The sequence below is a fragment of the Chrysochloris asiatica genome, unplaced genomic scaffold (genome assembly GCF_000296735.1).
Source record: "Chrysochloris asiatica unplaced genomic scaffold, ChrAsi1.0 scaffold00042, whole genome shotgun sequence".
Lineage (NCBI taxonomy): Eukaryota > Metazoa > Chordata > Mammalia > Afrosoricida > Chrysochloridae > Chrysochloris > Chrysochloris asiatica.
The window spans coordinates 14,887,255-14,914,980 of record NW_006408560.1 but is presented as its reverse complement, the minus strand read 5'-3'; the positions used below and the strand labels follow the sequence as shown (position 1 = coordinate 14,914,980).

The window sequence follows — 27,726 nt, the reverse complement described above, 5'->3', positions numbered from 1 at the left end:
ATTACATTTATATTATGTTTGTTTCTATTATAAAACTTTCTATTGACATTTAAAAAAAAAAAGGCCTCAAGATCTGGAGGGGATCTGAGCACATCAATGCCTGGGGAAAATGAGGCAGTGACATGGGTAGACACCTTGTGGGTAACATGGAGGCACCTTCCCAACCCCAAAGGCAGAGGTTAACCCTCCCACCCCCTACAAAGCTTGAAATGAAGGACACTGGGCCTGATAAACATTATCCAACATGACCCCTACCACACTCTGCTCCTCTGAGTCCCCCCCTAGGTGGGTATGATTATGCTTGACTCACAGAGGCTTGGTAAAATCACACTACTGGAGAGGCTAAGGGAGTAGGGGCACCACTGCCTAAACCATTTGGTTTGGGGAGATCATGGTAAAGGAGTGGGTAGAAATCTGCCCTTGATGAACATGAGGAATCCTGCTTTTCTCCCCACTTCCTCCAATCATTCTCACCCAAGAAAGAAGCCAATACCAAAGAAAGGAGTTTATTCTTGGAAAAACAAAGTCTCATCCTCCCACCACAGCCCAAGAAGGTATTCTCAAGGATCCTGCCCCTCCAAACAGTCATCTCTTTTCTGACCCCAGCTTCCATCTCTATCCATTATGATGCTGCTACTTGTGTGAGGGGCTCTTCCAGGTACTGCACCAAGGCCTGGGCCTGCAAAAGGGGGAGCACATATCAGTCCCACAGTGGCCTTCCGCTAGAGGGGTCCAGGATCCAGGATCCAGAATCTACACACCCTAGTGCCATGTGCTCTGCACACCCAGCCCCAGCATTAAGTCTGCTTCTAGTAGATAGATCATACCAGGCATAGACTGGGTGAACGTGGGAAGGGCCCCAGAAAGGGAGTGGACATGGTGATGAAACAAAAAGATTATAGAGGGATGGGTGCATACACACCTTGGCTTTGAGCATTCCGAAGCCCACAGTCTCCTTGGCATACATACAAAGCAGAAGGTTGGCCACTCGGGTGATGGCCACACGGCCCTCCTGGTGGGAGAAGGCATATGATGGGATGTGATATCCTTCTGGGCACCCTCAACCTCCTACTTCCCCAAGGGCTCCTCTGGCCTCAAAAGGATTGCATGCCTGGGTACAGCAAGAGGTTCAGCTGGTGACTTTGGCTTCAGCTTTGGATATGGGGTGCTGAGCCTGGGTTAGCCTCCACACAGTCCTATTTTAATCAAGTTACTCTGAAAAACTTACTTAATCTCTCTAAAACGTGGCTTCTCTTTCTGTAATCCCAGCCACTCTCCATTTGGTGGAAGTACCAATACATACAAAGGAGTCTGTATCTGCAATGGGCTGCTAAATGGGGGATGTTGCTATTATGGGCTGTGAGGGACTTGGGAGCAATAACTCAACTTTTATTTCTCTTAGCAATGCTTTGCAAACTGCAAGTTTGACTTCAGGGTTAGGAGATTAAGTTAAAAGGTTGATCAATCAACATTTTATAATGCTGGGCTAGGCACTCTTAGGGATCATCTGTTGAACAGAAATGACACCCTTGATTGGGCACAGGGTAGGGAAGAAACAGGCAGCCAAATTACAGTGGAGACCCTTCCTGAAGAGTTCACCCTTGGGGCCCATTTAAATTTTTAGTTTATTTTATTTGTGAATTATATGATAGTTTACATGAGAGAACTTTAGTTTTACATTCATTCCATCGTATATCGTTTCATTGCCATGGTTCCGATCCCCTCCATGCATCATCAACTGATCAAAGGGTATACCCTACAAACCTGCCCCCTGCACTCCCCCCCATCCCCCCAGTCTTCAGCACACAGTCCCTCTCCCTCTCTGGATCCAAAGTCCCCAGACGCTTCATCACTCCACGTCATCATCTCTGCCTCTATCTCGGACCTTGCTGCTTCTCTGGGTAGGGTCCCGCTCTCGGCTCTTCTCCGTTGACAGTCCTAGAGACCTCTGCTCCTAGACTGGAGAATTAATCACTCCCTTCCTTGCTATAAAATGTCTACCTTTACATTTCTAACCCTCACAATCAGTCCTGATAACAATTATTCACTATAGTATCACAAGTGACCAATCTGCATTTCATTTCATCAACTCCGCCTAGACAGATTGGATAGTACTCACTGGAGATTCTGCCTTCCTCCATGCCCCCTAGCTCTAGGTTCCCTCTTGAAAGCTTGTAAGCCAGTCACTTCTTGCCTTTGTAGTCCCCCCCACCCATTTGGGTATCCAATGTCCAAGTTGCCCATCTCTGTCTACTCTGTGTGTGAAGAGGGTGGGAATGTTTCTTGCTGTAAGGATTTGTTCCCTCTTTTGAGTCACTGCATCTGTAGGTGTAGGTCAAGTTCATCAATTGTATCAGATCACTCTTTTTTTCTCTTCTTTCTTCTCCTGGTTGAGCTCTGATCATACAGTCATCCGGGCCAGGTCATGTGGGTACCATCTGCAAGTGTGGGCGTTCTTGTGCACCTGTCCTCTCTTCCCATCAGCTGGTAGCTCCACTCTCCACTCGAGTCCTCCGTGGCCAGGGGCCCATTTAATGTTGTTCAGCAAATCTTCAGCAGTGAGGTGCCTCTCTGGTCTCATTCCATGTTCATGTTACTCCAGTCCCATTAGCCTTGCTAGTCCTTGACCAGGCATCATTCTGCCACAGGGCCTTTATACTTGCTGTTCCGTCAAAAGTGTTATTCCCTTAGCCACACAGCCTGCTTTCCAACTTTCTTCGAATCTTCCATCAAATATTACCTTGACACATGCTCCTTATACTCCTATCTTATACCCTATCTCCCTTTGCTGCTTATTCTGTACCATAGCATTTTCACTACCTAACATACTGTATACTGTAAGGAGCTCTCTGGTAGCATAGTGGTTACGAATCAGGCTGCGAACCTTGAGGTCAGCAGTTTGAAACTACCAGCTGTTCCACGGGAGAAAGATGAGAAGTTCTGCTCCCATAAAGATTTATAGCCTCGGAAACCCTGTACAGGGTCGCTATGAGTCGGTTCCGACTCCACGGCACATAACCACCACCACCACCCACCCAACATACTGTATATTTTACTTACTGGCTTCCTGAGGGCTGAGGATTTTGTCTATCTTGTTCACTACTTTCCCCCTTAGTCCCAAGAACACTGTACTAACTATGAGGGAGCTTCAAAAAATTGTGGAAAAATTCTACTATCTTTTCATTCCATTTTTCCAGGAATTTTTTGAAGACCTCTTATATTTTCTGAATGTTGTGTGCCATTGAGTTGTTTCTGACTTGATGCTGGACAGGTTTCTCTCTGAGAGCAGCTAGTGGATTTGAACTGCCGACCTTGCAATTAGAAGTTCAGTGCTTAGCCTACAGTGCCACACCAGGGGTCATCTGTTGAATAAGCAGATACAAAAGTGAGTCAGGCAGTCCCTGTTCCCAAGGAGTTCACAGTCTAATGGCAATTTCCCCGTCTCTAGACATCATTGCCTTTTTCTGTAAACTGAAGGGGTTGGACTAGGGTCTGCCAACTTTACGGTTTTGTGAGTCACTGAGTCTGAGGCAACAACACCTTGTGTTTGTACATCACTCTATAGTTTATATCCATTCTTTCACTTGATCTTCAAAAGACCCCAGTGAGGGAGTGATTAACTTCACAGTCCAGGAGAAGAGGTCCCTGGGACCATCAAGGGAGAAGAGTGGAGAGCAGGACCCTACCCAGAGAAGCAGTGACGCCAGAAATGGAGGCAGAGACGATGACATGGAGCTAGGGACTTTAGACTCGGAGAGGGAAAGGGGCTGTGTGCTGACGGCTGGGGGGGGGTGGGCAGGCTTGCAGGGGGATACCCTTTGGTTGGCTGATGATGCATGGAGGGGATTGTAACCATGGCAATGAAACAATATAGGATAGGATGAATGTAAAACTAATATTCACAATAAAACATTAAAAAAATCCAAAAAACCAAAAAACCCAATGAGTTATGCAAAGGTGTGTATGTGTTATTGTTTCCACCCTGGTGATGAGGTAGCTCAGAGAAGTACTGTAAAAGCTAAGTGGCTGGCTGGAAACCAGAACCCCAGTGAGACCTCAGGTTCACAACTCCTTCCTCATCATCACTTGAAGCATGGGCTCTGCCTATTATAAATGTTGCTGCAGATCAACTCTTAAGACTCTTCCACAGACTCTGGTCCGGTCCTTCCAAACATCCAGGATGGGATCCGGGTAGCCCCTTAGGGATACCTTTGGAGGCCAGAGGAAGCCAAGCCACCCTTTCCATACCATGCAGTCCATGAGGATGAATTTGAGATTGTCTTCGTTAAACGCTTGGTTCCCGTTCCGGTCGTAGGCCGCCCAGATGTTACTGGCGATGGCCGCAGTGACCCGGGCATCCGTGTCTCCGTAACCCGAGTATGCCAGCAGCGATCCCTCGTTATTCAGCAGCCTGACGTGGGGTAGAGAGAGTTATCAACGTACTCAGAACAAGGATTAAAACTCCTAAATTCCCATCCCAGCTCCCACCACTGGCCATTCAAATAAGTAAGGGTCTGGTCTGAGTGTGTCCCGGAACACGCCCCGAGCAACCAGCACGCCAGCTTCCCTTTACGAGAAAAGCCCCTCAACGCCGGTTTTCCTAGCTTCCCCACCTACTGCCCGCTCCACCGCCTCTTTTTTTTCAGCAATCCTTTCCTTCCCCTCCATCAGAGAGCCGCGCGCCGCCCCGGTCCTTGGTCCTCACTCACAGGGTGCTCTGGACGCCTCCAGTGTTGGCTTGGCTTAGCACCTGGGTCAAAGCCTTGGGGCGCAGCATGCCAGCGGATCCAAATCCCACTCTGATATCCGGGGTTTGTTCTTGCTGGCCTTCACCTGCCAGTTCCCGTAGTCCAGCTGCCCTGCCTCGAAATGCCCTGGGAATTGTAGTTTCCTGGCTTGGTTATTGTGGTCATCTTTTAACTCCCTCCTACCGCAGAGGATCCTGGGAAGTGTAGTTCCCTTTGATCTCGCGAGGCACCCTGGGAACTATAGTTTGCCAATCCGACCACGCGGCTATGGGGGTGAAAAGAGCGGGAGTAAAAGGCCCTTGAAAGTATTGGAATGACATTTAACCCCTTCGAGGCGAGAGAAGGCGTCTTGTTCATTTGACAATTCAATAATAATAATAACAAAATCTGTGTTTGTCAAACACACCTTTGGTTACTTTCCATAGCAGTTTTCTATGTTACGTATCTCTGTGAGGTGAGGCTATGTTGTTGTTGTTAAGTGCCGTCAAGTCGGTTCCGACCCAAAGCGACCCTGTATCGTGTTTCCGAGGAGCAGCTGGTGAGCTTGAAGCACCGATCTGGCAGATCAAACTAACTGTGCAGCCCAGCGCATTAGGTATTAAGTTGAGGGACTCTAGGCTCAGAAAGTCCACGCAAGCATAACCCAGGTCTCTGAAACCGTATTGAATCGTCCTTCCTTCAAGCTACAACCCTTAGGAGAAATAGGGTCAATCCTAGACATGAGACGTCCAGAGGTGGGCGAATTTCAATCTCCAAATCGTGAAAGAAGGGCCTGGAAGGGATCTGGGCCTCTCAAGAAATACCAAGTTATCACAGAATGGTGATAAAGCAGCGACACAGAAAGTCCTTTGTCCCGTAGCGGGAGTTACCCGCGGGGAGGGCGGGGGCAACCTCGGGCCGGACAAGACCGCGGCGCAGCTCAGGTCAGTTAGGGTGGGCAGTGGTCTTCCGCCGGGAAGCAGTCCTCCGCTCCCCGCCCTGGAATGAAGGACAAGCCCCGCCCCGGCCCAAACCCGCTACAGGGGTTACAGTCCTGCAAGGCCCAGTTCAGCCTACCGAACCCTGGGCTCGGCCCTGGGCAGACCTCGTTGCAGTGGCCCCCCCAGTCCGCCCGGGGCGCTGTGGCTGCGGCTAGTCCGGAGGGGGTGGCGAAGCCTTGGGGAGGGGAGGAGAGAGGGGAGTGCTGGAGGCTCCTGAGCCGAGCCGGGCCGGCGGGGCGGGCAGGGAAGAGGAGGAGGAGGAGCCGAGGCGGGCTGGCGGGCGGCCGGGTGGCGGCGGCGGCGGCGGCGGCATGGCGGAGCCAAGCGGGGCCGAGACGAGGCCCCCCATTCGGGTCACCGTCAAAACCCCCAAGGACAAGGAGGAAATTGTGATCTGCGATCGAGCCTCGGTCAAGGAGGTAGTGCGGGTTGCGGGGGACCGAGCGCGGAGGAGGGGTCTCTGAGGAGATGTGTGTGTGGGGGGGGTTCTGAAAGACAGTCAGGGAGACCTGGAGGGCCCTGGAGAGAAGGGCAGGGGTCCTGCAGGAGCAGGAGGGAAGGAGAGGCGGGTAGGGGGCGCCCTGCGAAAGGTAGATATATAGGGGAGTGTGGCGCGTGTATGGGGGGGGGGCGGGGGTTTGCTGTGTGGCTCGGACTGGGGGCGTGGTGGAGAGTGGTGAAGGGGCACCTTGTACCCGGGGTTTGAGGGGAATGTGGTCCTGTGACTGGTCAGAGTTCGAGGCGCCAAGGCCGAGTCGGGTGCACCGTAAAGGTGTTGAGCCTGGAGAAGGGGCCGGGGGGCGCAGGCGGAGAGCGCCGGATGCCTACGGTGTGACTCCTAGGACGCCCAGCGGTTTTAGGTGAAAACCTGCCCAGGTGGGGAGGAGAAGATTTTCCTTTGCCCAGATCTTTTCTACTCTTTCAAATCGAAGTGGTTCTTTTTGATTCTCAGCTCTCAGGGATTTACGCAGTGTGCAATAGATGCTCAATAAAAATATGTTGAATGATAGAATATTGCCTGTGTTCTTCACCCTCAGTGGCTGCTCCAAAATTTCACATAGGCGGGGCTTAAGATACACCATCTGGTTGGAAGAGAGGGAATCTGAACTGCTTTTGCCTTGCAAGTGCACTGCTTTTACTTAAGAATGTTTGTTTTTTGTTTGTTTTTAGGAGAAGAGCTGATAGAATTTGGGGTTTCTAGCTCTGCCTAAGGCAGCCCTTCATGTCACCACTCACATTGCCTCTCAGCCTTATAAAATGACTCTATTCCAAATTTAAATCCCCTTTCCTGCACAGCTGATTTTGAAATCAGCTTCAATTGAGATACAATGTGTCTGAGTTTAAGAGCCTGGTCAAGACCTGAGCCCCATTCTACTTAGGATAATTTATTTAACTTCTCTGATCCTCAATGCTGATTAGTAATTAGTACATATCTTACAGGACTTAGACTGTTACTGGTAAATAGAAAGTGTTCAATAACTGGGATCTATTTATTGTAGTTTAGGGAACTCTGGAGCAGGAACTGGGAATAAAGGGGAGAAACTTGAGGTCTGAGAAGAAAAAACTGAAAGGAGACAGGGTCTGTCTGGGTTCAAGGAATTGGGATGAGGAGGTTTGCCCAGGCAGTGCCCTCACAGAAAGCTGGGTGGAGGGACTGAAGTGGGATGGCTGCAGCAAGGGCTTTCTAGGGTGGGAAACCCTGTTTGGAGCTGACTTAGAAGAGCCTGGCCTGCTTGGTTAAGAAAGAAGCTGCTGGTTTCAACTTGAGAAGTACAGTAGATGTATACTGACTTCCCATGTCTAGAGGTGGGAGTTGTTGTTAAATGTCGTGAAGTCGGTTCCAACTCATAGAGACCCTGTATAGGGTTCCAAGAAGTGGCTGGTGGATTTGAAATGCTGACCTTGTGGTTCAAAGTCTAGTGCTGATCCTACAGTGCCCCACCAGGAGTCCAGAGGTGGGAGTAAGGGAATGTAAAAGCTCTTGAAGAAGAGGCAGGGTCCCTAGTGGGTGGGACCCAGGCAGCCTCCACAGGGATCTCTGTCTCTTGATCCCAGTTCAAAGAGGAAATCTCCCGGAGGTTTAAGGCCCAGCAGGACCAGCTTGTCTTGATCTTTGCCGGCAAGATCCTCAAGGATGGGGACACACTGAACCAGCATGGGATCAAGGATGGGCTCACTGTCCATCTGGTCATCAAGACCCCTCAGAAGTAAGTTTTGAAGCTGAGTAACCAAGCTTCTGATTGGGCCTCTCGCTCTCACTTTCCCATCTGAGGCTTTCACACACATCAGCTCATCCCAACCTAGAGGGTCTTATGCCACAGCCTGGGAAGGTGGCTCATGGATGAATTTTCAGACAGCACTATAATCTTACCTCCTTCGTGGCCTTCCTGGGGAAGGAATGTCCTGAAGACAGTTAATAAATACTACCTTCTCCCTCACTCTAGTTTATTGGCCTCCCCTCCCCCTCCCTCTTCCTGCCTCAGAGTCATAGTTAGGATAGTAGCTGCCCAGTAAAGAAAGCGCAATCTAATCTTTGTAATGCCTTCCTTGTTCTTGTGGTATGCAGTCTGACTAGGATTCTCCTTTCTCTGTCCCCAGGGCTCAAGACCCAGCTGCTACCACTGCTTCCTCCCCCTCCACTCCTGACCCTGCCTCTGCACCCTCCACCATGCCTGCTTCACCTGCTACCCCTGCCCAGCCCTCTACCTCTGGCAGCACCACGTCAGATGCTGGCAGTGGAAGCCGGAGGAGCAGTGGCGGGGGTCCCTCCCCAGGAGCTGGGGAGGGACCCCCCAGTGCTACTGCATCCATACTCTGTAAGCCCCTAGAGAGAAGCGTACATTCCTGTTTGGGTCTGGGGAGTTGGGGAGAGCCAAGAGGAGGGAGAAACATGGCCCCTGACCCTGGTCTGGCAAGAATAGATGACCCTGAACATAGGATTCTAAGCAATGGTATTTGAACCAAACCTGGGTGGAGCCTAGTCTGTGAGGCTTTTTGGAGGAGGAGAGCCTGGCTAAATGTTAAGAATGAGGAGAGAAATGGGACTGGGGGGTGAGGGAACCCTGGGTGAGGCTATTGGGGGAACCTGTGTATTTGGGGAAAAGTCAAACCCTGTGGTAATCTAAGTCTCTACAATCAAAGAGGTCTTCTGCTAATCTACTGACATCCCTGCAGTGGATCAGAGTGAGGCTGTGGGAGTAAGTGGGAAAGGGAGCTGTGAGAAGCAGAGGACAGATGGGGTCCATCCTTTAGATACCAATTCAGTGGCTTTGGCCAGGTGGGGTAAAGGCTGCTGGAGCAGAAAGTGATCCTGCCCCCTCCCCACAGCTGGCTTTGGGGGTATCCTGGGGCTGGGCAGCCTGGGCTTGGGCTCCGCCAACTTCATGGAGCTACAGCAGCAGATGCAGAGGCAACTGATGTCCAACCCCGAGATGCTGTCACAGATCATGGAGAACCCGCTGGTCCAGGATATGATGTCTAACCCTGACCTGATGCGTCACATGATCATGGCCAACCCCCAGATGCAGCAGCTGATGGAGCGGAACCCTGAGATCAGCCACATGCTTAACAACCCAGAGCTCATGAGGCAGGTGGGTACAAGAGAATGTGGGGTGGGTGAGGAGTACCTGGAACCCAGCCTTGCCTGGCCCAGCCTTTTCCTACCTGTCCTACATGGATTTGTGTATTCATTCATTCAGCAGCTATGTCTAAACATTGGAGGTGCGGGCGGCGATGAAAGGACACAGGCATAGCTTTCTCAGCAGGAAATAAAACAGGTTAATAGGCCATTAGAATATAGTGTGGTCAGTGATGTCATAGGGATCATCATAGCATTCTCCTTGGAGCCCAGAAAAGGGCAGGAGGCCTCTTGGAAGAAGTGTTGTTCAAGCTGAGAGCCAAAGGAAGAGGACAGTGAATCAGGGGAAGGAAATTAGAAGAATGCCCTAGGGCAAAGGGACAGTAAAAACAAAGGTCTGGAAATGAAAAAGACTGGGGTGTTTGAAGAGTAATGTGGCTGGACAGGGTCCATGCAGAAGGCAGTTTTGATGCTGGTCTCTGGGCGCTCCATCTCCTGGCCTACTCACTCTACTAGGGGACCAGAATAGATGACTTGCCCAGCAGAGCTGTGGGCACCTGTGTTAACCTCATTAGAAAATAAGTTCCAAGAGGACAGGAATTTTTGAGTGTTTTTTGATCACTGTCTAGAACAGTGCCTGGTACATGGTTGTTACTGTTAGGTGACATCAAATCGATAGTTGATTCATAGTGACCCCATGTTATAGAGTTTTAGACTATAATCTTTATGGAAGCAGATTGCCATATCTTTCTCCCACGGAGCCGCTGAGTGAGTTCAAGCCGCCAACGTTTTGGTTAGCAGCCAAGCTTAACAACTGCTCCGTCAAGGCTCCTTTGGCACATAGTAGACATTCAATAAGTATTTATTGCATGGCTGAATTGTGGGGCAAGACATGTAGTCCATAACTTAGAGAAGAGGCAAGTGAGAAGCAGCGTGGGAAGGAGGGAGGGATGGTGAAGAGGAAAGGTAAGCAGGATTCCAACAAGAAGTAGTGATTCTCATTTTTTCCATCATGCATTCCTCTCCCCTTGGGTTGGCACAGGTCACCCCTTAATTGAGCATGAACCATTGCCCCTACTCTTGGCATTTCTCAAGGTACAATCTGGCCACAGACCTGAGCTGAAGGTGAGGGTTAGAGGGTGTTGGCAGCATTCTCCCAACTTGAATCCTTCCTCTTCTTTGTGGCAGAATGGTCTTGGTCACCCAGAGTGGCCTGACCTGGCAACCTGGCTATACCACTAAACTCGCTGGGTATCCCCAGGCAGCAAGTAAGTTAACATCTCATCTGCAAACTAGGGATAGAAATGCCTACCTGGGTCGATTATTTTGAGGATTAAATGACTTAAGTTCTGTATTTAGCCCAGTGCTTGTATGTAATACGGGCGTGCTAACTAATTGCAATGCTGGCAGTTCAAGCCCATCAGCTGCTTTGCAGAAGAAAGATGAGGCTTTTTTCTTGTAAAGATTTACAGCCTTAAAAACCCTTTACAGGGCCACTATGAATTAGAATCCACTCATGACAGTAGATATAGTAGATGTATGCAGTAGGATGCTCATTAGATGTTAATTTTCTTTTTTCTGCCCCCCTTCTCTCAGCTCTCTTCTTAGCTCTGATGCCTCTGTGCACCCTGACACTCCTGTGGAACCTCTGTGGTCTTGAGGGCGGAAAGCTGCTGCTCACACTTAGCTGGGTTCATTATCCCCTACTTGAAAAAGCTAACCAAAATATCCACAATGAGGCAGTTTAAAGCCAAGATTACAGTAGTCCTGTTTACCATACTCCCTACTACTGTGGAGCAGTTCCTAGGTCCTGAACTCTGCTCCTGATGCAGACTCCCCTCCTCAAGCCCCACTCTTTCTAGTCTGGTGCTCCCCTGGTTCCAGGACCCATGCTGTCCCTCTCTCCCTCTACCAGACCATGGAGCTTGCTCGGAATCCAGCCATGATGCAGGAGATGATGCGGAACCAGGACCGAGCTCTGAGCAACCTTGAGAGCATCCCCGGAGGTTATAATGCCCTCCGCCGCATGTACACGGACATCCAGGAGCCCATGTTCAGTGCTGCCCGTGAGCAGGTAGGCATTGTTGCTGGGAACAGTGGAAGGGAATCTGGGCTCGGGATCCAGGCAAGGTTCAGGGTACCTCTTTCTTCCCCCAAGTCCCTGATGGGTGAACCTTGGCTTGAAGGCAAGGCTAACCCAACCCAACATTGAACTAGAAGGGAGGATAACAGAGTTCCCCAGAGAAGTGGGTGGGGCATAATGGCCAGGGGATTTTGACATTATTTTGATAAACTTCTTACACCCATAATGCAAATGTTGTGGGGCAGGTCTAGGGGAGTAGGGACAAGGGGTGGGCAGACACCTGTGCCCTAGCATGGTGTGTCTCAAGTGTGGTCCGCAGATCACCTGTATCAGAATCACCCAGGGAGCTTGTTAATGAGATTCCTGCGTACCATCCTTAAGCTATTTATTGACTCAGACTCTGAGGTTTCTGTCTCAGGAATATGCATTTTCAAAAATGCTTTATGAATTATTTCTAAGTATACAAAAGGATAGATAGAAACATATCATTCTCTATATCTAGTGTCCAACTTTATCTAACCTGAACATATACAAAGGGGCTTCAAACAGTAGTTCATGGAAAAATGAAAGATAATGGAATTTTCCTCATGAACTTTTTTAAACTCCCTCCTATCAGAGTTTTCATGCTTTTTTGGGAATATGTTTTCTAAAAACTTAATTTATATTAAATACATTATGTTTGATATGTTTCAAAATTCAAAAATGTCAAAAAGTACCAAAAGGGTATTCAAAAATTGTGAAAAGGTATATAACCTAAACAAAGTACATAGAGACTCCTTCTATTTCCACCTCTTAACAATCTTTCTATCCCAGAGCTAATAATGTTAGTGTTTTACTTATTTTTCTACACTTAGTTAACATTTGCCTTTAACTAAGACTTTGCAGATAGAATTGCAGCCTTAATGTACCCCTCCCCACCTCCCTTTCCAGAAATAATTACTACCCTGAAGATGATGTTTATCATTCCAGTTCATTTTCTTATGTTTTTATTACCTGTGTGTATATCCAAAAAAAAATCTATAGTACTGTTCTGCATATTTTAAACCTCATTAAAGAAGTGGCATACTGTTCATACCATTTTTAACTTGCTTTAAGCATTTAATAAAAAACGTTTAACACTTTTAAAGTGTTTTATTTAAGGATAAATACATACAGCAAAGCACACCTATTATAAGTGTACAATTTGGTGGCTGTTCACAAACTGAACACAGCCCCCTAACTAGCATCCAGATGTGAGGTTGAGATCTCACATTCCTTTTTCCTTTGGATAACCAGTTTGCCAGCCTTGTATACTGAGTGGCCCACGCTTTCCCAGCGACTTGTTTATGCCATCTCTGCCCTACACCAGGTTTCCATAGATGACTTTTACTTTTGCTGACTGTGCTGTCAGATTGCTCATCCTTTGCACTGGTATCTCATTGTCTGAAATACACCTTGGTATCTGCTAGAGTGAACCTCCCACCTTGTTCTTCAGCATCATCCTAGTTATCTTGGCATTGCTCTCTCAGATAAATTTTAGAAATTGCTTGTAAGGAGATGAACTATGAATTTTAAAAGAAATTCATCATTTTCTTTTACTTCAGTTTTTCATTAAATTTTTTTTTAATCATAGTAATGTGCCGAATAAAAAAAACACATGGTTGAGAAAGGCTTATAACGAGCACTCCAGCTAATTCTGATGCACACTGAGAACCACTGTTTTAGCTAAAAGGACATAGCTTTCGACATTAACAAACCTGGGTTCCTATACCTATGCCACCATTTTCTAGTGTGATGTCAAGCGAGTTGCTTAATCTTTCGGAATCTTTCAGAAAGTAAGTGTAATATGTTACAGCAGAAATTTTCAACTTTTTTGGTCTCTGGACCCCTTTATGCTCTTAAAAACAGAGGACCCCAAAGGGCTTTTGTTATTGTGGGTTATGTAAATAATTCTCTTCCAAAACCGACATTTTAAAGGAAATCTTGGCCTTGTTTGACAATTTTTGCAGCTCTTTTTCATGCCTGGCATATGATAAGATAGGTGGATTCTCTGCTCTGCTTCTGCCTTTGGTCTGTTGTCATGTCACATGTTATGTAGCCTTTGAAAACTCCACTGTAGCCTCATGAGAAAATGAGAGTGAAAAATGGTTTTGAACCTCACAGGGGTCCTCTGACCACACTTTGAGACCTGGTTCATTAGAGGGATGTTATAAGCATTTGTATAAATGTATCAGGCACACAGTAGGTGCTCAATAAATGCTGGCTGTTACCTTTTTGGGTGGATTAAGGAAAGGGTTTCAGTCCTGAGATTATACTGGGAAGAACAAAGCCAAGCCCCAGCACTAGATGAGTCTGAGCGAGTTATCAGAATAGGGAATCTAAAACAGGGACAAAGAATGAAACCGCGGTGCATGAACCCTGGCCTTCAGCAAGCCCTGTTATCTGAACAGACATCTGGTGAGGAGAAGGAACCACAGCTTAGGGCAGGAGAGTTCCTTGATCAGCTGTGGCCCCCATGACCCACTTTGAATAAACAGGAAAGTGACTGGGTATGAAACCCCATTTGGGGAGAGGCTGAGGCCATTCAGACATCTGCTTAGAATAAGGCTGCCAGGGCACTGGGAAGAAGGAGCTACCAAGCTGTGGGCCCTGAGGAAGGTCTGGGACTCTCACAGTGCCTGCTGGAGGATCCAAACAGCCTGGAAAGCAGACCCAGCGGCCATCCTGGGTACCACAGTGAGGAGCCTGGTGCTTTAGGGACAGGAAGGAATGGAGGCCTAGTCAGCTGAAGTGGCCAGTGTGAGGAGTGAGGTGGAGGAGCAATGGAAGAAGGAGAAGATCTAGGGAGTGCGCCTTCATCTGGAAGACTTGCCTGTGTGTGGCTCTGTGGTGGGGTTCCTGGTTGGACAGAGAATGGCATTTAAGGGGGCTTAGGAAATCAGGAAGAGCTGCTTTAGAGAGTTGGAACTGGCCTGGGTGGCTGGATCAAGGTTGCTGGAGACAGATCAGGGTTGAAGTAGGAGAGCCAGGTCTAACACACTCCCATTAAGCCAACAGTACTTATTGAGCACCTACTAATATTAAACACTAAGGGGTACAAAGATGACTATAAGATTGTCTGTGCTCCCTGAGAGCTACAGGAAAACCAGATCCCCCTACACAATGGGAAAGGTGAGTATAGTGGTATGGAGACACAGAGGAGATGAGAGACTTGTCAGAGGGCTTCAGTATCCAGCCATTACCATCAGCAGGGCCAGGGTGGAGCTGCCCGGTTGTGGGGCAAAGCACTGAGCTGAGGACCTCTGTGGTCTTAGAGCTTTCTCCCTTTCCTGGGGAAGGGGAGGCTGTTAGGTGAGTGGAGAGAAAGGGCCTAACCCTTGTCCCTGATTTGTTTCAGTCCTTAACCTGAAACCTTTCCCTTCTCCCAGTTTGGCAACAATCCCTTCTCTTCCCTGGCCGGGAACTCCGACAACTCGTCCTCCCAACCTCTTCGGACTGAGAATCGAGAGCCCCTCCCTAACCCCTGGAGCCCCTCGCCCCCCACCTCCCAGGCCCCCGGGTCCGGTGGGGAGGGCACCGGAGGATCGGGGACCAGCCAGGTGCACCCGACAGTCTCGAACCCCTTTGGGATCAATGCGGCTAGCCTGGGGTCAGGTATGTCCTAGGGTGGAAGGAGCTGAGTGGGGTCACCAGGGCAGCCCCTCTGCCCCAGGACTGAATGGGGTTCACACTGCTCCAGGAGATTGAAGACGGAGGTGAGACTGTATTGAAGCCACCGAGGGGGCTCTGCAGCCTGGGGGAGTAGCCAGGCCCCTCAGAGGGTAAGGGTTGGTTCTGGCCATGTCTTGTCCTTGGGAGTAGCCTAAATAGGGGCTCACGAATAAATCAGGTGCTTCTCCCCGCCTGCTCTTTGAGCACTGCCAGTACTATCCAGTATAAATGGGTCAGACTGAAGAGGGAGGTACTGGAGAGGAATCGGGCATACCCGGGGCCAGGTATATGTGAGGCTGAAGGAGAGGCTGTGCAGGGCTGATGGACAGAAGTGCAGGTTATGGGCTACACAACCATAGGGAGTTCCCCTAGTATCTGGACTATGAGCTTATCTTTGGTGGTGGTGGTGTTAAGTACCATTGAGTTGGTTCCAACTCATAGCAACCCTGTATAGGATTTCCGAGGAGCAGCTGATGAGTCTGAACCACCAACCTTGTGGTTCAAATCAACCTTGTGGTCCAGTGCTTATCCTACAGTGCCACATGAGGACTTTTTGGTAGTTATTCTGATTTCTCTGTACCCTTGGGGACATCTTAATTGGGCAAGTCCCTTCCCCTCTCTGTGCTTCATTTTCACTATTTGTAAAATAAGGAACTTGAACTTGACCCATGGTTTTTCAGTTGTGCTCTGGAGTCCTGCAGCCAGAACATTGACATACTTGGGTTCAGAGTGAGGTTTGGTTTGAGGAAAGGGTCTCCGATGCTAAGATCAGCTCTAGGTCATCTTTAGTCTAGCCTTTCCAATTCCAACATTGTCTGAGTTTGTGGCAGGAACAGTCTGGAGGAGCTGTTCCAACTGGCATGTCCTTAGCAAAGGAGATGGGAAATGGGCCAGGCCAGAGCAGAGCAAGATGGTCTTGGAGTCAGGAGAGACTTGGACCCATGCCACAGTATATGGATGACCATTTTACTATAGTTTTTCTTAGTTGTGTAACCACTTAGTGTCTTAAAGTAAGGTAGATGGAAGTGAGTGAAGTTATCTGGTTTCCATCTGGATCCCTTCTCTCCTGTTTACCCCCACTCCTTGTCCTAGGGATGTTCAACAGCCCAGAAATGCAGGCCCTCCTCCAACAGATTTCTGAGAACCCCCAGCTGATGCAGAATGTGATCTCAGCCCCCTATATGCGCAGTATGATGCAGACACTTGCCCAGAACCCCGACTTTGCTGCTCAGGTATTGAACAAGCACATGCTGGGGAAGAAGGTTCCCCAGACTGGGGGCAGTTTCTCGTGGTGGTTAAGAGCAAAGGCTCTGGAGCCAGACTGCCTGGGTTTGTATCGCCAGTTCTGCCACTTCCTAGCTTTGTGAGTTAAACGTGTTGTTTAATCTGTTGGCTTAGGTATAAAATTGTAATAATAATCCTTTTTACCTACTAGAGTTGTTATGGGGATTAAATTAGTTATTACATGTAAAATGTATAGAACGAGACATGGCACATAGTAAGTACTACGTCCTTGGAAGTCTTAGCTAGGGCTTCCGACCCAGGGCTGAGCATCCTGACTCTGGATACTCATCATCACCATCCTTGGAAAAGCTGGCCAGCTTTCTTATAGGAGTAGCTGGGGTGAGGCAGCCTGAGGATGTGGCGGAATTTTTAAGATGGAGATACCAGGCTTCCTCTTACTATCTTCACCTTGGCAGATGATGGTAAATGTGCCGATCTTTGCCGGGAACCCCCAGCTACAGGAGCAGCTCCGGCTCCAGCTCCCGGTCTTCCTGCAGCAGGTGAGTGAGAAGCCTAGAGAAGGCGGATATTGAGGGCAAGGGTTGGACTCTGAAGCCCAGTAGGTGAGACCGTGGGAGGGTGCCCAGAGCAGGGCAGAGCTTGGCTCTGGACTCCAGCTTTGACTGCCATCTCTTTCCTGCCACCTTCTGTTGCCTTTCTCCACTGGTTATCTATCCCCAGATGCAGAACCCGGAATCTCTCTCCATCCTTACCAATCCCCGCGCCATGCAGGCGCTGCTGCAGATCCAACAGGGATTGCAGACCTTGCAGACCGAGGCCCCCGGGCTAGTACCCAGGTAAGGTAGACAGATGGACAGCTAGGTTCTGACCACTCCTTCCCTTCAGCTCCTCTCTGCCACTCCCTGAGCCTGCTGTCTCCCTGGCAGCCTTTGTTCCTCTGAGGGTCTGTTTTCATATTTCTTGCAACAAGTGGCTTCCCTAGGGCTGGTGTCAGCCAGTACATGTAACTGACACACAGGCAACCCCCACTCCTGGGTGAGGGCTCAGCCTGTTCCCACCTCTATGGCTCCCCTCTCCATCCAATGGCTGGTGCATTGGGCCTGCCAAAATCCTGACTGGTTTGGGGGGAAGACAGGGGAGGACAAAAGGAACAGTGAAGAGTTGGGTGACAAGTGATGGGTGACCCCAACCCTAATTACCTCACTGCCTTGTGGCCTCTCCTACTATATGGCACCCCATACCGGCAGACCTCTCCTAGAGTCATCATTAACAGTGTCACTGGGTGAAATGCATACCACCACCACCACCCACTGTCCCCAACTGCTTTTCCTACTTAATGTTCCCTTTCCTGGAAGCCATCTCCCACTTCTGAAGTCTCTCACTCAGTTATCTTCCTGCCTGCAGCCTTGGCTCCTTTGGGATGTCCCGACCCCCAGCACCCTCGGCAGGCAACAACACTGGTTCCACACCTGAAGCCCCCAACTCCTCGCCAGCCACATCTTCTCCAACAGGGACTTCCAGTGCCCAGCAACAGCTCATGCAGCAGATGATCCAGCTTTTAGCTGGAGGTGGAAACTCACAGGTACCTGGGGCTAGGCCTGGGCCTCAGCTTCTATCCTAGTCAGAGTCAAAGAAAGCAGTAGGGTGGAGGCTGCAGAGCAGGCTTTGGAGGCAGCCAAACCAGCTTCAAAACCTGGTCTGTTACTGACTAGCCTCGGGCAAGTTACTGACCCTGAGTTCAGTTACAATCCAACTATAATATGGAGATGAGAATGGTAGTAGTGCTTAGTAGTACTTATCATGTGCCAGGTTCAGTTTTAAGTGCTTTATGTATACGAACTCACTTATTCCTCACAACAGCCTCCTGAGGAAATATTCTGTTTTACAAAGAGTGGGAAATGAGACCTAGAGAGGTTAATTTGCGTGTCTGGGATCACATAGCCAGGAAGTAACAGAGCCAAGCATTCTGGCTCCCCAATTTATACTTTTACCATTATGTTATTCTTTGGAAATTTAAAGCATGCCCTCTCTCTAAGTCTCAGAACAGAGGAGTCTGGAAAGTGAGATGGCCCAAAATCAAGGCCAGGCGCTGTGGGGAGGAGTGGGGATGACCCTGGGTGAGTCCCTTAACCTTGCTGTGACCTCTGTAAAAGCCAGTCAACAAAAATGTGTCTAATGTGTGCCCAGCCTCTGAGCTTGGCACTGAGAGGGCTGCACCAGGCAGTCTTCAAGATCCAAAAAAACCAAATCCACTGCTATCAAGTCAGTCTTGACTCATCATGACCCTATGTAGGGCTTCCAAGGCTGTACATTTTTACAGTACAGAAAGCCTCCTCTTTCTTTCACAGAACAGCTACTGGATTCAAACTGCTGACGTGTGGTTAGCAGCCTAGTGTGTTACCTACAACGCCACTAGGGCTCCTTCTCTTCAAGTCTAACTTAAATTCTGTGAAGAAAAGCAACACAATGCTCTGGAAAGGACTTTTGTCCTGCAAGTCAGGGGCCTTATCAACAGGCAGGTAGACCTTGATTGCTAGGCTCCTTCTAGCTCTAAGATACTGTGTAGGCTTGTGCATCTCAAGGTCAGTGATTCAAACCCATCAGCTGCTCCTTGAAAACCCTGTATATTGGAAGGCACATAAACATCCCTTGTGAAAATATTTCCAGGAGATTATAGGAGTATTAAGAATGAAAAGCCTTCTCTTTTGTCAATAACTGTTGATCGGTTAAATAAAATTAAACAGGTTCTTTCTTGGAGCCCTTCTCTGCCCTTTAAAATTGCTATGTGAGAACTGCCAGGTAGGTATTTAGAGGAGTGTTTACCAGACTTGCTTTTTTTGTGTGTGTATGTAATATATATAGTAACAAAATGTTCCATATTTCAATAATCTTTTTACTCTTAGTGATCCTATATAGGGTTTCTAAGATTGTAAATGTTTACCTGAGCAGACAGCCTCATCTTTCTCCCATGAGTGACTGGATGCAGCCCACAGTACCACCAGTGTCCTTAAGTTAAATATGTTTATTAAATATGTTCATCATGTTTAAGCATACATCTTATTTGACCACAGAGCATTGGGCTCTTGGAATGCCTGTTAACATCTCACAGTGTTCATGGAAAGCAATTAGGAATACTTGTATAAGCGGATCTAGGCTCATCAGTTACTCTGAAGTTTTAAGAAAGATGCCCCCTCACTGTTGAACCTTGAGCTGCTAAGCACAAGATCAGCAGTTCAAAGCCACCAGTTGCTCTGTAGGAGAAAGAGGACTGTCTGTATCTGTAAGGATTTACATCCTCTCAAACCCAAAGGAGTAGTTCTACTCTGTCTTATCGATCTGATGGTAGTGGGTTTCTAGGTTTTTGACCCTGTCGTTATGACACATTGTTCAGTGACTTGAAATCCAGGATTCTGCCCTGGTTCTGTTTGCAGCCTACCCTCCCCCACCCCATTGGTTGACTCAGAACGCTGGAGAAGGCTGGGCCTCTTCCCTCCACTTTGAGCCTTCAGATTTAGATAGGCCTCTGAGGTTGGTCTAGAGCCCAATTCACAAGGTCTCTCCTCTCCAGGTACAGACACCAGAAGTGAGATTTCAGCAGCAACTGGAGCAGCTCAACTCCATGGGCTTCATCAATCGTGAGGCCAACCTGCAGGCCCTGATAGCCACAGGAGGGGACATCAACGCAGCTGTGGAGAGACTCCTAGGCTCTCAGCTCTCCTAATCCCTTGGCCTAGGCCTCCTGCCTTTCCCTTCCCTCCATGCCACTGTTTGGTTCTTCTGACTACCCCCACCCTCTGGAGCTTGTCATCCTTTCTGTTTTCTCCCTGTTCTCTCCAGACAGCAGAGTGACTTTAGAGGCATGGGCCCCAACCCTGTAGCTCTTTCTAAGACTTTGGGTTTTACTTCTACATCTCTTATTGAATCCTCCTTCCTGATCCTCCTTGAGCACAGCTATTTAAACAATTTTCAGTTTGTTTGATTGGCCCCACCTCCTTGGCCCACAATCACCGTTTGCAGTTTCCAAATTTCTTAGTGGCATTGCAGAATCAAAGGAGGAACCAATTGTCTGGTTTACTGGAACAGGGTCTTCCATCTGTACCATTAGGATTTTGCTTATCTTATGATCACTTTTGGTAACTTTTCCTCTTTCTCTCCTCTGACTCCCTCTTCCATGCAGCCTAACCTCTGCCAAGAAAAGGAGCATTGTTAGAATTTCACACTCTGAAGGAGGGGCAGGTGAAATGAGCTATCTCTGATTTTCTTCCTCACCTCCTGTTCTAACCCAGTACTTTTTCTTGGGTTCTGTTGGGACTTACAGGGGGAGGAGGAAGACACTGTTCTCCATGTCTGAAGGGGAAAATGAGGCACAGCCTTCTGGACAAGAAATGAACAAACCTGGACCAGCCAAATGCTGATAGGTGCTGAAAAGGAGGGAAAGAGATTTTCTGGAGGAAGGGAATGGGAGAGAAGGAGTTTGGAATTGACAGGGAATAGAAACACTAGTAGCTCTTTTAGATGGGAGAATTTAGGCCCAGGCCTAGCAAAGGAAACTTTGAGATGCTAATGGAATTTGAGGGGAAGAAAGGGGCTCAATGAAGCTTAAGAGTTATGGCTCATAAGGGGTCATATTGGCTCCATTTCCTCAAATGCACATGCTTATAAACATACATGCAGATACATTTCTATGAACCCAAAACATGTCTGTGTCCCCAAGGTACCAGTGTCTCGAGTCCCTCTCAAAAGACACCAAAGGAATTGAGATCTGTTCAGCTGTGGGGGAGTTGTGTGAGTGTGTGTATGCAGTGCATGTGAGTTGAGGTAGGAAGTGGGTTCTTTGTTGGTTTTGGTTCAGAGCTCGCTTACTACAGAGTGGGTAGAATGGCCAGTCTAGGGCAGGGATGGATACAGTCAGGAGAGCTTTGGGCTTCTGAGTGCTGGATAATCCAAGGGTAGTGTAGGGTACCACTTCTGAAGCTGTCAGGTTTTGACCAGCACTCCTATACCTTCATTCTGGTCATGTTTTAGGGAAACAGAAAAGAGACTCTCCCTCCAGAGGTCATGACCTTTGTCTTCCTAGCCCTTGCTCTTTCAGTTCTTCACTGTTTGCCTCCAGGTCAGAAAAGTCTGTTTGATGGTGGCAATGATGGCTTTGATCTGGAATTGGGCATTTGCTCTACTGGAGTACAAAGAAGGCTCATACTACCTCCTCCCTCTGCTACGTGGCCTAGCTGCTTGGAGGACCCATGGCTGAGAATATGGAGGCAAGAGGAACAGAATGTTGCTCCAAGTGGGAGAGGGTCCCAAGCAGTCCAGAGAGGATGTCTATGCGGCTTTCCCTCCCTGTTTCCCCTCAACTTCCACACTGGCCCTTGTAAATAAATGGCGTGGTCTTCATTGTGAGGGTGTCTTGGTATTTGTTTTCTGTAGGAGAGGCGGTTGGCTGAGGACAACTTGGTTTAGTGGATATAAAGTGGGATATAGAAGAATCGGAAGCTAAGCTTAGTTACAACAGGTGTTAAGAAACATTGAAAGTTAAGGGATAACTGATCATGAGAATATTAATAACCCATAGTTTTGGAATGAGAAGGATTGCATTCTTCCATTCCCATACTATAAAATATCCAAGTTTCTTTTTCTCCTTTGGTCAGGACTAGGAGAGAACTGTATGAAAAGTCTTGAGAAGGTAGTTAGGTCATTACCTCTGTACTCCAATCTTTGGGCAAGAGTGTCCTCTCCTCACCTGAGGTTAAAAGGTAAAAAAGACAAAATTCTTGTATCCAGATCTTATGTAAGTAAAGTGTAATAGTCTTGAGTTCTGAGACAACCTGGCTTTGCCACTAGTTGTGTGAACTTTGGGAAGTCATTTTATACCTCCAAGGTTTTTATGTTTTGTACAGTGAGGTGATGGATTAGGGTTCTGTGGTATAAGAATAAAACATTAGTGGGAGATTCCACTTCTGATAATGGTAGACTAAATACTTAAGATTAACATTCCCATTCAAAACTAAAAAAGCTGGATGAAATACTAGAACATCTGCAAAGCTTCAAAGGGCTAACAACATTGGTTGGGAACTCAGAGGAACTAAAAGCTGCCTATGACCTGAAGGCTTTTACTAATTGGGAAATGGTTGCTGAGAGGCTGGGCTGGGCTTCTGAGGGCCTTGTAGGACTAGGAACTTGAGGGACTGCTAAAGTAGAGACCCTAGTAAACAGTCAACACTTGGACTGAGATCCTTAAGGATGAACTGGGAGTAAACTAGTCCTCAAAACCTGCTGCGTAGCTTCTCACCTTTCTGGGTGATCCAGATAGTCAAACCTTGAGCTTGCAATAAAATGATCTCAAATTACAAGCATCTCAGGATGCTTGTCAGAAACATGCAAAAATCTCTGGAGGAAGGAAGCATCTTCCTAGACCTCAAACATTTTACATAAATAATTTTTCAAATACAATAGCTAATCATTACAGAAATTAAGGAGAAAAGGCAATGTGATTTGTAACTAAATGTAAGTGACAGACAATGAACAAACTCAGAAATTCCATATTACAGAAACTGAAACATCTACTTTGTATTTCGAGAAGATAAAAGCCAAGCTTGGAACTTTCAGCAGAGTACAGAGTATAAAACTGATATACCATAACTGAAAAAAGACCAAATTGAAATTCTAGCTGGAAGATACAATAAATAAAATTAAGGTTTTAATAAATTTTGAAGATGACTAGGCAGATCACTACCTGGACTCTCTACAACAAAGATATTGTTATGTGCCATGGAGTTGGTTCCGAATCATAGCGACCCTGTACAGCGTTTCCGAGGCTGTAAATCTTTACTGGAGCAAAAAGCCTCATCTTTCTCCTGCAGGACAGCTGGTAGTTTCAAACTGCTAACCATGAGATTAGCAGCCCGATTCATAATCACTATGCTACCAGAGCTCCTTGAGAGGCCAAACAAAACAGACACAAATGAAAATTCTGAAATCCTGAGCTTCAGAAGAAAGGTTAAAGAAGTGTATTGAGTGCTTGCTGGGAGAAGAAGCTGAGCAGGAATGGTGAGAGAGGGAGACTGACTGGTGAGCAGCCAGCCAAGTACAGTGCAGTCATCTGAGCAGCTTTGGTGACAGAAGGAGGTCTGGCAGAGCAGATTCACACAGGCAACAAGAAAGGTGTAGTTCCTTTCCCCCAATACTCCCTTGGTGACCAGAGGTGTGGCCAACTTCCACCCTCATACAGACCCTGTTCTTCTAAAGTTCTGAGTCACAGGGTTGAGAACCACACCAGTGTGAGGCAGAGGCCTACTGTGCTGCTTTGGTACCTGGATTTAGGTGGATCAGCGCTAGTCCTACCAAACCCAAAGAGCCACCACACCAGCATTTTACCAGTCACCCTGCTTCCTGCTGCCCGGTGGTCCTAACAGACATTGAAGCCAGCTCCATCAAGTGTCTCCATGAACTATATTGGATCGAATGCCCTGAACATAGGTAACACTCAATAGAAAACTCCATCTATGGCCAGGAATTCCTCTATCACATTCCTCCCATGCCTTTCTCCTGAGCTCCATGGCTTGCAGGAGCCCCCAGAATTTTCTTTCCAGGTCTAACAGCTGCACTGTTTTGTTTTGGGGTTTGGTTTTTACAGTTTGTTGTTTCATTATTTTTGTTATTTTTTTCCTCCTTCTTATCTTTCCATTCCCTTGAATTTTATCCTTTCTAGCTCTGCTTTTGGTTTTCCTTCTGTTTCTCATCACTCCTTTTTTTACTCCCTTTTGATCTTTCTTACTACTCTCCATTCTTTTCCACTACATTCATCTTTCCTCTGATAACCTCCCTCTTGTTGTATATTGCCTGCCCTTCACCCATGTTAACATGTGTCTACCCTCTAGCTCATGAGAAATTTTCCCTCCCCCCACCCCGTAACCATCATAGATTGTTTCTTTTATCAAGAAAGTCTTTTCTTAACTTTTTGCATTGGTCTCATACAATATTTGTCCTTTTGTGACTAGTTTCACTCAGCACAATATCCTCCAGGTTCATCCATGTTGTGGGTGTTTCACAAATACATCGTTATTCTTCAATAATGTGTGTTATGTAGCGGTAAACTACCAGAGGTTCAAGCCGGATTCAGAAGAGAATGTGGAATGAGGGATATCATTGCTGATGCCAGATGGATCTTGGCTGAAAGCAGAGAATACCAGAAAGATGTTGCCTGTGCTTTATTGGCTACACAAAGGCTTTCAGTTGTGTGGATCATAACAAACTATGGACAGCATTATGAAGAATGAACACTGAATGGTTCAATATTAGGAAAGGTGTGCATCATGGTTGTATTCTTTTACCATGCTTATTCAATCTGTATGCTGAGCAAATAATTTGAGAAGCTGGATGATATGAAGAGAAATACAGCATCAGGGTTGGAGGAAGGCTCATTAACAACCTGCGATATGTAGATGATACAACCTTGCTTGCTGAAAGTGAAGAGGATTTTGAATATTTGCTGATAAAGATCAAGGACCACAGCCTTCGGTATGCATTGCAAGTTAATGTAAAGAAAACAAAAATCCTCACAACTGGACTGATAAATAACATCAAGATAAATGGAGAAAAAATTGAAGTTGTCAAAGACTTCAGTGTGCTCGGATCAACCATCAACACTCATGGAAGCAACAGTCAAGAAATCAAATGATGGATTGCATTAGTCAAATCCGCTGCACAAGACCTCTTTAAAGTGTCCAAGAGCAAAGATACCAGTTTGAGAACTAAGGTGTGCCTGATTCAAGCCTTGTATTTTTAGTAACCTCATATGTATGTGAATGTTGGACAATAAATAAGGACAACCATAACTCAGTTGATGCATTTGAGTTATGGTGTTGGAGAAGAAAATTAAAAGTACCATGGACTGCCAAAAGAACAATCTGGTTGGAAGAAGTACAGCAAGAATGTTCCCTAAATGCCAAGATGGTCATTTGAAGTATGTCTCTCATACTTCAAACATACTATCAGGAAGGACCAGTACCTGGAGAATGACATCATGCTTGGTAAAGTAGAGGGTCAGCAAAAAACAGGAAGACCCCCAATGAGATAGATTGGCACAATGGTAGCAGCAATGGGCTAAAGTGTCGCAATGGTTATGAGGTTGGCACAGGACCAGGCAGTGTTTCTGTTGTGCGTAAGGTCGCTATGAGTTGGTACTGACTCAATGACACCTAACAACAACAATAATGACAATGGTACAAGGACACAGGAACTCCATATAATAAGCACTGGGCTGTGAACCACCAGGTCTACAGTTCCAGCCTGGCAGCTGCTCCGAAACCCTATACAGGGTCGATGTGAATCGGAACTAATATGATGGCACTTAACAACAGCAAATGGTGCAAAGTAAGGCATTGGTGAAAAATAAGTCTCCATGGATTGATGGAATACCAATTTAAATGTTTCAACAAAATGATGTAGTGCTAGAGTTGCCCACTAATCTATGTTATTCATCTGGCTAATCAATTGGAAGAGATCCATATTTGTGTCCATACCAAAGAAAGGTGACACAATGGAAAGCAGAAATTGGAGAACAATATCATTAATTCACATGCAAGTAAAATTTTGCTGAAGGTAATTCAGAAATGGTTGAAGCAGTACATTGACAGGGACAGACAGCTTCCGGAAATCCAAGCCGGATTCAGAGGAGGATGTAGAATGAGGGATATCATTGTTGATGTCATATGGATCTTGGCTGAAAACAGTGAATACCAGAAAGATGTTTACTTGTGTTTTATTGAGTAAGCAAAGGCATTCAATTGAGTAGATAATAACAAACTATGACTAACACTGAGAAGAACGGGAATTCCCGAACACAGACCAAGGTGTATGTCAGCGCTGTATTCTTTTACCACAATTATTCAATCTGAATATTGAGCAAATAATACCAGAAGCTGGAGTATAAGAAGAAGTATGTGGAATCAAGATTGGAAGGAGGCTCACTAACAACCTGTGATAATGCAGATGGAAGAGAAGAGGATTTACTGATGAAGATCAAAGACTACAGCCTTCAGTATGGATTACACCTCAATGTTAAACTGTTACAAAGAAGCAAAAAATGTAACTTTGAGGACTGAGTGGGGTCAAGCCATGGTATTTTCAATTGCTTCATATGCCTGCAAAAGTTGGACAGTGAATAAGGAACATGGGGGGAAGAGTTGATGCATTTGAATTGTGGTGTTGAGAAAGAATATTGAATATACTATGGACTGCCAGAAGAACAAACAAATATGTTTTGGAAGAAGTATAGCCAGGTTCTCCTTAGAAGTGACAATGGCTAGACTTCATTTCTTATAATTTGAACATGTTATCAGGAGGGACCAGTCTCTGGAGAAGGACATATGCTTGGTAAAGGAGAAGGTCAGTGAAAAAGAGAAAGACCCTCAACGATATGGATTGACATAATGACTGCAACAACCGGCTCAAACATAACAATTGTGAGGATGGCACAGGACCTGGTAATATTTCCTTCTGTTGTACATGGGGTCACTATGAGACAAAATCAACTCGATTGGATTCTATCAACAACAATGGTTCAAAAAGGAGCTCTGGTGGCACTGTGGGTTAAGCATTGGGCTGCTAACCTCAGGCCAGTGACTCAAACCCACTGCCACCTCACTGAGGAGAAAGATGAGGCTGTCTGCTCCTGTAAATACTTATAGTTTCAGAAACCCTAAGGAGCAATTCTACTCTATCCTACAGGGTAGCTGTGAGTTGTTATCACCTCAAGGGCAATGGGTAGGTAATAGGACCAACAGTTAAGCATTTGGCTACTAACCGAAAGGGTGGTGGTTTGAACCACCCAGAGGCTCCACAAGAGAAAGACCTTACAATCTGCTCCCATAAAGATTACAACCTGGAAAACTCTATGGGGCAGTTCTACACTGTCATATGGAGTCTCTATGAGTTGAAATCAACTCAACACCACTTAACAACAGCACAACAAAGTGTACATATGCATATAGGTTAATATACATACATATGTTTCCTTGTTTTGTCAATTGAGAGGGTCTAGAAGCAATGACACTCCCACTGTCAACAAACACAGCTAGCACCCAGACCTTGGTTTCAAATACCATTCTCCAATAAAAGGAACCAGGGCTCCTTGGCAAAATGGCTAATTCTAAGACGGGGGACAAGAAATAGACACAGATGATCCTCTAGAATCTTATAGTACCAGAAAATAAGCACTCAGCAAACACCCACAGAAAACCCCATAAAGGAGAGAGAACAAAGATGGCGTATCGGGTGGAAGCACATTGAGGATCTCTGTGAGAAACAACACAGAATACCGGAACAAACAGGCTCAGGGGATGGTGCCAGAACTCTGAACCACATATAAAAGAATATTTAGGGAGAACAAACAAGATGGCGGAT

At 46.9% G+C, this 27,726-nt stretch overlaps 2 protein-coding genes across 4 annotated transcripts; one reads left to right on the top strand and one right to left on the bottom strand.

Annotated features, from left to right (window-relative positions):
• Nucleotides 1–502: 502 nt before the first annotated feature.
• On the bottom strand, nucleotides 503–4,789 carry LAMTOR2 (late endosomal/lysosomal adaptor, MAPK and MTOR activator 2). 2 transcript variants are annotated; one of them, XM_006861576.1, is made up of 4 exons: nucleotides 4,710–4,789; nucleotides 4,249–4,411; nucleotides 923–1,012; nucleotides 503–679 (listed from the first exon to the last, which is right to left on the bottom strand). In XM_006861576.1, the coding sequence occupies exons 1-4, from the start codon at nucleotides 4,775–4,777 to the stop codon at nucleotides 623–625; spliced, it is 378 nt and encodes a 125-aa protein (XP_006861638.1). In that variant the 5' UTR covers nucleotides 4,778–4,789; the 3' UTR covers nucleotides 503–622. The 2 variants fall into 2 exon arrangements, with proteins under 2 accessions (XP_006861638.1, XP_006861639.1); XM_006861577.1 differs by lacking the exon at nucleotides 923–1,012 and having other exon boundaries at nucleotides 623–679; nucleotides 4,710–4,777.
• A 1,217-nt stretch (nucleotides 4,790–6,006) lies between these two features.
• UBQLN4 (ubiquilin 4) lies at nucleotides 6,007–20,854 on the top strand. 2 transcript variants are annotated; one of them, XM_006861574.1, is made up of 11 exons: nucleotides 6,007–6,147; nucleotides 7,784–7,935; nucleotides 8,327–8,544; nucleotides 9,056–9,318; nucleotides 11,221–11,379; nucleotides 14,796–15,021; nucleotides 16,171–16,310; nucleotides 16,779–16,862; nucleotides 17,044–17,159; nucleotides 17,728–17,905; nucleotides 19,892–20,854. In XM_006861574.1, the coding sequence occupies exons 1-11, from the start codon at nucleotides 6,040–6,042 to the stop codon at nucleotides 20,042–20,044; spliced, it is 1,797 nt and encodes a 598-aa protein (XP_006861636.1). In that variant the 5' UTR covers nucleotides 6,007–6,039; the 3' UTR covers nucleotides 20,045–20,854. The 2 variants fall into 2 exon arrangements, with proteins under 2 accessions (XP_006861636.1, XP_006861637.1); XM_006861575.1 differs by having other exon boundaries at nucleotides 6,034–6,147; nucleotides 8,327–8,484; nucleotides 19,892–20,059.
• Nucleotides 20,855–27,726: the final 6,872 nt, after the last annotated feature.